This window comes from Mus pahari, chromosome 9, assembly GCF_900095145.1.
Source record: "Mus pahari chromosome 9, PAHARI_EIJ_v1.1, whole genome shotgun sequence".
NCBI classification, from domain to species: Eukaryota; Metazoa; Chordata; class Mammalia; order Rodentia; family Muridae; genus Mus; species Mus pahari.
The window spans coordinates 33,376,508-33,387,837 of record NC_034598.1 but is presented as its reverse complement, the minus strand read 5'-3'; the positions used below and the strand labels follow the sequence as shown (position 1 = coordinate 33,387,837).

The following is an 11,330-nucleotide window of genomic DNA, read 5'->3' as shown; positions in this document are numbered from 1 at the left end:
TTTTTTTTTTTTTTTTTTTTTTTTTTTTTTTAATCTCCTTCCTTGTTTTGTTTTATAAGAAAAGATTGAAGTCTAGGTTTTTGTGTGTAAATTTTCCAACCTTTATCACATGCGGAAGGGCCTTGGGGGTTGGCTGCATTGTGACTTCTGGCCTGGATTATCTTTTCTGACTTAGAACTGGTTTTTTGTTTGTTTGTTTGTTTGTTTGTTTGTTTTTGTTTGGGGGTTTGGGTTTTTTTTTTCTTTGTACAGTGGTAGAAATCAAATCCCAATTACAGAAACAGCTTAAAGCAATGATGAAGAGGAAAGGGGCCTAGAGAGCGTCTTCACATGTCCTACATAAATATTGATTAAACTCTGGGTTAATTGAAAAGTCAGGGTACATTAACAAAATAACAACGTGTATTTCTTTGTGATCCTTCTGCGTTGTCTGTTGAGTGAATCGGGGATATTTATTCAGTATTTATTCAGCACTAATTCTCAGTTTGCTGAGAGCTCATGGAATCATGGCATGAGCTTATTGGAATTCTTTTCATAGACACAGAGAGAGACTTGCCCAAGAACGGGCACTATGAGAAAGTTAGTCAGCCCTGACTCAGAATAATAAGTATGAACATGTGACAGATGCTATTGTGTGCTCAGAGTAAGGCTTCCCGACACATTTTCCACACACACGCGGGTCGTTTTGTTTCAGAGAGTTGTGTGCTGTTTCTAGCTCTTATCAGATTCCCTTTAAAAATCCTCACATTTAACAATGGTGAGGAGATGGATGCCGGCTCTCTAAATCCACAGTGAAACACAAGGCTGTGCTCACAATTAACCCCAAGCTGGGTTTTTGATTTATATGTCTGTGTGAATTCCTGCCCCTGCCTCTGTCTGTCTCTGTCTCTGTCTCTGTCTCTGTCTCTGTCTCTGTCTCTCTCTCTGTGTGTGTGTGTGTGTGTGTGTGTGTGTGTGTGTGTGTGTGTGTCTAAGTGAGTAAAGGGAGAGTCTAGGGCAAATCTAGAGAGATAATCTTGAAAGACAAGTTTATTCATTAATGACATCATAAGGATTGTATTTTTCTCTTGGTTAATAAACTATTTGTTCAGCGGCTGCTGTAAGGAAGCCAGGTCTAGTCATGTCGTTTCTCGGAAAAGATCTGAAGCAACTGGTAATTGAAATGATAATAATCATTTGATCTATTTGAGAATAACACTCATCTCCAAAGTTGTCTATTCTAGGAAGCCTTATTTGGTCAAAATGTTGCCAAATTCCATCTGTGTTCCTGTGGAGACTAATATACCATGCTACTTAATTATTTTCCAGAACATTCTAAATGCCGTCCCTGCTATGCCCTCTCCTCCATCCCAGAAGCTGTCCCCATATGCTTTGAAACAATACCCAGCCCGGATTTTTTTTTTTAAAATTCTGACATTTCATAATCATCATGTAATAGCTATAAATGCAGGACAAGCAGAGGTCTTCTATTTCAAGAAGTTGATGAAATAGTAGAGTTGAATGTGAGTGAAATCAGCTCCTCAAATGGCATGTTTTAAATGTGCCCCACAGTTTATAAAGTCTTGAGGTGTTTTCTTGAGAAGAGGACAAAACACAATTTCCACTTTGTCTGCCTTTACGAGAAGTTCATATTTGATCAAGATAAGAGAGGGGCTCCCGTTACCCAGCCTCATGTTCTATTCTTGAGCGAGTCCTTGGGACTGCTCTTTTTAGCAACCTTCTTTTTCTCAGAAGCAGTCCTGAACCAGACAAGGAAACGCAAAATTTACCTCTTACCTTAAAATACTCAACAGAACAAAACTGAGTCCTTCTTACTGTGCAAACACCATTTTAATAAAACTCTTTGTTTGACTTGGAACAGTGCCGGGGGAGTGGTTAGGGTGTGTGTGTGTGTGTGTGTGTGTATACTGTGTGGTTGTGTGTGTGTGTGGTTAGGGTGTGTGTGTACTGTGTGGTTGTGTGTGTGGGGGTGGTTTATGTATAAGGTGTGTGGTATGTGTATATTGTGTGTGGTGTATATATGGAGGAGTGTGTGTGTGTGTAGCGTAGTGTAGTGAGTCTGTGTGTGTGTGTGTAGTGTAGTGTAGTATGTGTGTGTGCAGGGGTGATTTACGTGTAAGGTGTGTGGTGTGTGTATATTGTGTGTGGTGTATGTATGGAGGAGTGTGTGTGTGTATATATTGTGTGTGGTGTATGTATGGAGGAGTGTGTGTGTGTATATATTGTGTGTGGTGTATGATGGAGGAGTGTGTGTGTATATTGTGTGTGGTGTATGTATGGGGGAGTGTGTGTGTGTGTGTGTATTGTGTGTGGTGTATGTATGGAGGAGTGTGTGTGTGTATATTGTGTGTGGTGTATGTATGGAGGAGAGAGTGAGTGTGTGTGTGTGTGTGTGTGTGTGTGTGTCTGTGTCTGTGGTGGGGAAGGTAGAGAAGAGAGAGTTGTATTTAACAGTAAAATTAGCCAAGTTCTGTCGTGAATTCTTTTCTGTCTAATAGTTCAGAGACATCTTCCTGTTGTTCTTTTGTCAGAACTATTTTGAAAATTTTCTGTAAGCTTTAGGGGTTTTTCACAGCTAAGCCTTCTTCAGAAATGTTCAGTCAGAGAAAGGGAGTCAGCTCAAGTTAAACTGTCAAACGCTTCCAATCAGTCCATTTAGAACCAACCCAGGGAGAGGGATCCCTAAGTCTTTTCCAGAGAATATCTCGGCCAGGGGCCCCCCTCTTTGTTCCTCATAGAGATAGCCACTAAATATCTTGCTGGGCTAATTCTGAGGCAGAAAACTTGTTTCCTGGAAGCAATTAGAGATGCTTAAAATTCAAATTTATGATCCTTGGGAGGAACCGAAGCTTCAACGACTTTTCTTAGATTCAAAGGCGTTCTCACCGCCCTCCTGCCCCTCCCCCCCCATATGTATTAAAAGAGGAAAAAAAAAAAGTCCACTCATTCCCCAGTTTGCAAAGTTTTTCAGAAACACGAGAATGTGTAAGTTGCTTTCAGTGGGAAGCACATAACATTTATGGAGTATTTCTTGGGGGATTACATCACAGTTTTATTTAATTTTTTTTAGGACAAAAGTTAAATTCAATATTTGTGTATAAGCCAAGGGAAAATGTACCATAAACATAGGAATTTGGGGTGAGTCAGAGTTCCAAGAATTCTAGATTTACTTAGGCCATTTATATGAAGACAGGCTAACCATTAGTCATCCAACCTTACTTTTTTTTTTTTTTCATTTGCAATTAATTGCACCTAAAAATTAGCTTTCACCCAAGGAGTTAGATTGGTAGATGGGGCTTTGTGTCTAGTATTAAAAATGCCTGTTAGAATTACTGTCTCCTGATTCTGGGAACCTTCTAACGCACAGCAAACACATCATATAAATTATTCTTTAAATAAAGAGGCCTGAAAAGCCACTAAGCTGAAATGAGGTCCCCGGGCTCTTCTCTTCCTAAAAGCTACACATAGTTTGCTTGTCCAAGGTTAGACCATTGACCAGAAGGTGAGGCTGGACCCGTGGCATCCAGGGAGGCTTGGCTAAGAATGGATCACTTTTTTTTTTTTTTCCAAACCCAGAATAACATTTTCTGTTCTTCCCCACCTCTTGTAGGATGAGGTCATCGCTGTCTCTGAAAAGGTGATTGTTAAATTAGAGGACCTTGTCAAATGGGCGCATTCTGATTTCTCCAAGTGGAGGTGTGGGCTCCGAGCCACTCCGGTGAAAACTGAGGCCTTTGGGAGAAACGGACAGAAGGAGGCTCTGCTCAGGTACAGGCAGTCAACTCTCAACAGTGGGCTCAACTTCAAAGACGTTCTCAAGGAAAAGGCGGATCTCGGTAAGTACGGCTCCTGCTTCTAAATTCAATGAGCAATGAGCTACATCCACTCTGTCCATTATCCTGGAACCCCTTACTATCAATATATCTACATGAAAAGAAGTAAGAACTATGTATGAAGAACGATGCAATATGTAAGAGTTATATATATTTTTAAGAGTTATATAGCATAATTATATGTTGTGGGGCTGGAGAGCTGGCCAGATGTTAGTTAAGAACCGTATCGTTCTTTTAGAAAATGTCAGCTCAGTTTCCAGCACCTATTCCAAGCAGCTCCAAGCCCCCTGAAAACTCAGCTTTAGGGACATCAGATGCCTCTGGCCTCTGAGGGTGCCTGCACTCAAGTGCACACACCACACGTATGTGCACGTATGCACACATATACACACACACTTAGAAATAATAAAAATGAGTCTTCAAAACATACTATATATCATGTATATAATTATCTCATAGGGTCTAGAGAGATGGTTCAGATAGGAAAATGCTTGCCTTAGGACTGAAGTGTGATCCCCCCAAGGCCCATATTACGAAGCCGGGCACAATGGTACAAGCGTGTAATCCCAGAACTGGGTATTTGGAGGCAGGATGGATCGCTGAGGCTATCCCAAGTAACCAAATAGATGAGTTCCAGGCCAGTGGGGAACAAAAGCCAAGATGTGTGGCTTCTAAGGAATAATACTAGAAATGTTATCTTCTGACCTCCACAGGTAGACATAAACACACAAACACAGAGCCGACCTGGACGCGCACACACACAGAATTATATCTTATAAAATTACATATCACATAACAGTACAGTATGTGATTTTTTTAAAAAAAATTATAAGTATGGATATTATGTATGTGTGTATATAATTGATTTATTTGAATGGGACCCAAGACTAAGATCTGGAAACTGCCTGGGCAGGACAGGAAACTCGTGAGCTGTTGTATTATTGGGTCTCTCTTGTGTAAAGTCTCTTACTGGGTGACATAGCACATGACCTAAAATCATGGTCTCTGTGCCTTCAAGATCTAAGACTTAATTAGGGTTCATAGGGAATTAGCGGAAACTTAAAGTATTTGCTGTAGGCTGGTAGTAGGACAAGTAGGATTTCAAGTCAGAATTTCAGGTATGTAGCAACCTGAAGCAAAACAGTGATTCACTGACTTCCAAGGTAATAGAATAAGCAAGAAACCGCTGGCGTGGGTGTCCTTGGCCTTTCCTCCCTCGGCTCCCTCTGTCTCCTACAAAGGAGTGTCTGGACTTTAGATTTCTCTTCTCTCCCACTTTGGAGTGTTCTGGCCATATCTGAACATCAGCTCTGCCCCGCCGCCGCTGTGAGACCTCAGGTAAATATGTATGGTCTAATCTTCCATTCTCCCGTACAAACAAGGACACAAGAGGCCTCACACTGCGAAGGCATTCTCCTGCCTCAGCAGTCGCTCCTCCCGTGACCATGTGACCCTGTCCACCCTTTGTCTGGACTTGTTTGTACCCTCAGTGGCCTTCATGGCTGGACTCTTCTGGCGTTGCTCAAGACCAAAGCTTCTGGCCTCTGCTTTAGACGGCTGTTTCCTCTTCACGCAAAGAGGAACTTCATTTTTAACACAGTGAGGCATCTTTTCTTTCATTCGTCCATAGTGCTGAATTTCAGGGCCCTGGTTGATGCCTTAATGTGACAACTTCCTGGTTTTTCTGTTTTGTTTTGTTTTTAAGCCTAGAACTTAGCTTTTACAAGAAACCCTGACGATTTTTTTTAACGGACGTAGACTGAATAACACCAGGGAACTGACTCTCTTTCATGTGATTCTGGTTTGTGGTGAGGCGTGCTGTTTGAGCAATAGCGGCGTCGAGACCATCCTGCCGTTTCTATCAACTGTTGTTTGGCAGTTCTTTGATAGATGTTGGACGGTGGCATTTCAGACCCTCAGCCCTCTTGTCATGTGTGCCATTATAGAAAATTATTAGGTAGCATTCTTTCTTCTCGGCCGAGGAATTTTTAAAAATAGTCTTTACGTATTTCCCGTTCACACAGGCCCAGTTTTGTCAACCCACCCTGACTACTTTTATGATGTGTGAAAATGTTGACTAGCAGTGAATCTGCTGGGTCACCTTCTTCCTGTGTGACCACTGTTGTGTCTCCATTTTCTTGCTTTTACCTTAACATTAAAACCTTTCTTTGTCTGACTCTTTTTTTCTTCTTCCTTGAATTATGGAATATAGCGTTACTAATAAAACATTAAACAGGAAACCCGTGGGGGACAAAAGGCTATGTAAATGGTTAAGCTTGATGTCACACATGTAAACATGAGTATTTATAGCAGGGTTGTTTTTGTGTTTCAAGGGGATAGTTTATTAATGAGCACACACACACACACACACACACACACACACACACATAGCCCTTTTTTTAAAAAAAAGTCCATAATCTGTGGTTCCCATCCCCACCCTCCCTCCCCACCCCCACTCTCCCTCCCTCCCCTCCCCTCAAGTGGTTCCAGAAGAAACAGGTTTGCCTAACTCTTCAAAGCATTTGCTGGAGGTTTGTTCTTGAAAATGCAGATTAGTGGCTTTGAAATCAAATTGCATTTAGATTTACTAAGGAGTACCTGGTTAATGGCTAAGTGCCCTAGAATCTTCTCTGTGGGACTGAGATGAAGCCCAAAAGTGTAGACTAATAGAAGGCTTCACAGATGGTTTGGCGTGTGTGTGTGTGTGTGTGTGTGTGTGTGTGTGTGTGTGTGTGTGTGTGTCAGTCAGTCTGTCTGTCATTTGGGACCCTTTTGTGAGGTTAGCTTGGGAAGGGAGATACTCAATAGGAGATTGATTGAGAGACCCTCTAGGGGAACAAGAGAGACCACATACCTTTTCTTTTTGTAAATGTAAAGTACCCCTTTAAGGACAGAATGTAGGGCCTTGAAATTCTACTGGGTTGGTATGAACTGTGGGGAATTTGAGACAAATAGCTTTCGTAATTGGAATGCACGCTGTGTTGTAATAATGTGCAAAGAGAAACAAAAACTTTCCTTAATGTAATGAGTTTCCATTATCTGTCTGATCTGAAGTTTGTGAATCCACATTGTTGGGCTTTATAGACTGGGGACTTTTAGACCAGGAACACTACGGATGTTCTTGGCCATGCACTGTCCGGTCCCAAAGATTGGCCGACTCTTCCTTTCTCTGGCTGTCACATCAAAGGATTGTTTTGGACTTTTTTTTTTTAACCTCACTTTTCTCTTTCTCACTCAATCTCAGTCTCTCTGTGTCTCTGTTTCTTTCTATTTCTGTCTCTGGCTGTCTCTGTGTGTCTCTCTGTTTCTCTGTGTCTCTGTACCTCTGTCTCTGTGTGTTTGTCTCTATCTCTGTCTCTCTCCCTCTTTCTCTCTCTCTCTGTCTCTCTCCGTCTCTCTCTGTCTCTCTCTCTCTTTCTGCCACACCAAAACCACCTCCAATACCACTCTGAAGCTCTCAGCTTGCAGGGCCTTTTCTTCTGTAGATCCTTCCTCATTGTTCTCATCAAAGAAAGATGAACTTTTGAGATTGCTTAAGGACCCTCCCGCCAGCCCGGAAGCTAGCAAAGAATGGAAAAACTCACCTCTCCGTGGAGAAAGTCAAACTTTGAGTGTGCTATTTTTTTTAAAGCCCAGTTCCTCTAGCCTGTTTAAAAAAAAAAAAAAAAAAAACATCAATAATAACGAAAGAATTAGGTTGACTCTCACAGGCAGATTTTTTTTTTTTTTAACTATATAAAACCCAGCTAAATGAAAGTGCCTCTCTTGCTCAGAGTTAGTAAGTTTCCTCTTATGCCAGTTTGTGTCATTTCCCGTCTCTCTGTGAATAGTGAAAGAACAGAATTAAAACAACAAATGTGTGTCTGGCAACAAATTAAGCTGTACAAAGGAAAACTCTGCCCAGTGGTACCTCCCAGTGGCCACTCCGGCTCTCCTCACCATCCTGGCCTGGTTTGGTAGTGTTGTTGTTTTGTTGGGTTTTTTTGTTTGTTCGTTATCTGTTTTTGTTTCCTTTAAATCACCTTTCCCTTGAGAGATGCCTGTTTGTCTTTTAAAACCTTCCAGTCTTCATTTAAGACTCTTAAATGACTGCTGACAACAACTACAGATGCAGCTAGTGAAAAGGCTAATCGTTAAAACAATAAACATTTCTTCCATGTGATGCAGCACATTTATTGCCCCCCCTCCCTTAAAAAGCAAGTTCCACATGAGACCAGCACCAACTGGGGCTCTCCTGGGATGGGGGTTACTTCTTTGGCCCATTTCATACTGGAGGGTGTTTTTTTTTATTTGTTTGTTTGTTTTTATGGTGTTTTTAAAGTGAAGAAACATCTCTGTGTGGGAACAGAAGGGTTAAGGAATGTGTTATTCATAAGCATAACGAACACAAAACCTGTTCTTCCAGAAGAATCAGACTGATTAAATCATTCACTACACAAGCCTCTAGTTATTTATTTTTGTCTTCAGAATTACAGTACTTAGCTTTGTAATAAAGTGGACCTGATGCCCATATTTGGTGTGGCACTTGAGAGTCGTCAAATGAAGACTTATTTCATTTTACAAAAATTTTAGCAACTTAGGAATATAAATACTATCAGTTAAACATAGCAAAGTTGCATTTTTTATTCCTTGGGCTATCGTTTGGGGGAAAAAAATCAAATTACTTTATACAACACTGTTTCTCACAGAGTTCCTTTAAGTGAGGTATGAAAGCCACAGTGTAAGCTTTATTGGCCTATAAATATGTCATTATAGTTGGACTACATTTATATGCTTCGGATTGTTGTTTAAGCCAAGAAAATATGTCTCTACAGGTTGATTTTTTTTTTTTTTTATTGAAACCCTTTGAGGCATACAGCAAAATGTGTTTTAGGCCAAGGTTATTAAAACAGCATTTTCTTCCTTTCCCCCCTTTTTGTAACAGACTCGATGTCAATTACCATACTGCTAACTGCGGATGGGCGATTATGAATGGTCTAGTTTCTATGTCTTNGGAAGGCTGAATGAATGAGAGAGCGCGCGAGAGAGAGATGGAGGGAGAGAGAGAGAGAGAGAGAGAGAGAGAGAGAGAGAGAGAGAGAGAGAGAAATATAAATGAAAAAAGAATTTCATGTTCCCTAAGTGTCTATTTGGGCAGAAGAGTGACCTCCCCTTTCCCTGCCCCAGCAGGGGCTTCCTCTATACTTTGGGTAGTGGATGGTTGGTATTGAGCATGCGTCATGCGGAGGCTGTCCCCTCTACCTAAAGATCTGCTGCTCTCTGGAAAACCCCTGAGCTCAGCACATGCTCCTGCCTTCAGGATCTTTGTTGTTAAAATGAATAATAATATACACCTGGCTTTCGGCTGTTGGATTTGGGAGGAGACCAAGGATGGAATCCTCGGGGCTTCCGGAGCGCTTGTAAGCCTGGAGTCTAATTTACTTTGGTTCAGCGTTAACGTAATCAGATGGAAGGTGTGTCTGATCAGGAGCTATGCGGAACCATGCGAGCACCGGGGTTTGTTTCTGATATCCCTAACCACAGTTTCTCCGGACAAGGAGTAGAGTTTCTCTCCACATTGCCTCTCCCAATAGAAGACACACCAAAGTGTACATATATCTCCTATATATAAATTATATATTTATATATCATATAAATATATATAATATAATGCTCCTGCTCTCTTTAATCTAGCCACAAACCTATCAATGTAATGTACTATATATGGCTAATCATACATAAACTGACAATATTACACATAGTAATACCTAATATATAATCTGCAATCGAGACATACAACACACATGTATGCTTTTCTTTATATTATAAATTACACAATTGGTATTAAAACAAGCTGAGCCATCCATTGCCAGCACTATAAGGAACCTCTCAGGTTCTTTGTTAAAAATTGACCGGAGTTGTTGCTTAGAAATTCTTGAGGCTTGGTATTACAAATGGTTCTTTGTAGTCACCTCTGAGTATGGAGTGTCCGGTGGCTTCCTGGAGTACTTTAAGGCAATGGCTTTTACTCTTTTCTATAAAGAAAGGGCATGAGAGTTTCCCATTTGAAACACATTAAGAATGTGAGTTGTCTAATCAGCTCATGAGGACTGGCGGCTCCCCATTAAGAGTCCCCCCCCCCAACCCCTTCTTCTTTCTTCTCTCTCTCCATGTAGGAAGGTGTCTTCCGGAACTGCTCACTGAATGTGTTGTGGGTTGTTTGGTGCTGTTTGTATTTTGATGTTAATTCTGCTTCCTCAAGTGGCGCTGCCCCCACTGGTAGACCAATACTCAGGTGATCTCGCTGAACCTTCTCTCCATTCTGACTGGTCAGATAGAGGCTACAACTGATGACTGGGTAGTGTAAGGCAAAGGTGGGACTGGAGAAGAGAGAGTGGGAGAGGAGGAGGTGGAAGGAAGATGGAGCAGAACCAGATGACCCAGAGAAGCCGCAAGTTGCAAGGGGTCTCATAGCTGAGGAATGAATTAGTATAGTGATAGATCTGCCCAATCTAGGTATATAGTTTTTTAATATAATAACTGGTTGTGTGTTTTTTTTAAATGGGCTTATTGGGATAGGAAATTACCCCAGCAGAATGTGTTATATTCTCAGTTGCTTGGCTGAACTGTTTCCAACTGAAACGTGAGTGTTTTCTTAGATGATGTATGTTTGCAATATTCTATCGGTGAATAATTCGAGAAGCCCTACAGGACCACTTGAAACCCGTTGGCCTTTCTACTCTCCTTACTGTCAAACTGGAAGACCCCTCTAGGGGATTCTCTTATGAGGGTTTGACAGCAGTCTGGGTTCAATTCCTTCCAGAGTCTGATCCTAGCACAGTTAATCCCAAGAAGCATGCTGCTAGAGTATCAATATGGTTCTTCCCGGGAGCTGCCTCTTGACCTTGTAGAGTGATAACCCTCCAAGTAGGAAAGTCCTGAGTTCAAATCCAACCTGGACGCAGTGTGAATTCAAGGGCAGCCTGAGCTAGATAGGAAGATTCTGTCTCACTAAAGGAAAGAAAGGGGCTGGCAAGATGGCTCAGCAAGCCCGACGAGCTGAGTTTGAGCCCTGAAATATGGTGGAGGGAACTGACTCCCACATTGTTTTCTGTTCACACGCACACACTCACACCCCAAATAAGTAAATTTTTTTAAATGAATGCACTCAAACCTGCATAAATCGACAACCAAGACGTTCAGAATATTATCTAAGAATAATCAGAACCCACAAACTAGCAATTCAAAAGGGAGGGGGGAAAATGACTTATTTTATTAGAAATCAAAAACTCAACTTTCCTCTCTCACTAAATAGTTGAAGTTATCCTGAAACTGTGATGGGAAGGGCCAGTAAATAGTTTTCCAATAAGAAATATCCATCTATGTTTCCTGAACCCAGCTGGGAAGGACGTCTTTGCCAAGTCTCCTAGTGTCTGAGTTGATTGACAGGCATCGGTTGTCTCTGCTTTCCACACACACCGCCATCCCATATGGAGCGCACTCCTGTCCAAGATCCTT

The 11,330-nt window shown here is 41.5% G+C and overlaps 1 protein-coding gene across 4 annotated transcripts in view; it reads left to right on the top strand.

Moving 5' to 3' along the window:
• Arid5b (AT-rich interaction domain 5B) overlaps window positions 1-11,330 on the top strand; it is a 180,929-nt gene that overhangs the window by 29,422 nt on the left and 140,177 nt on the right. For all 4 annotated transcript variants that reach the window (XM_021205326.1, XM_029542685.1, XM_029542684.1 and 1 more), the window contains one exon: window positions 3,611-3,836. In XM_021205326.1, the coding sequence (XP_021060985.1) occupies window positions 3,611-3,836 (226 nt within the window). The remainder of the gene's footprint in view (window positions 1-3,610; window positions 3,837-11,330) is intronic.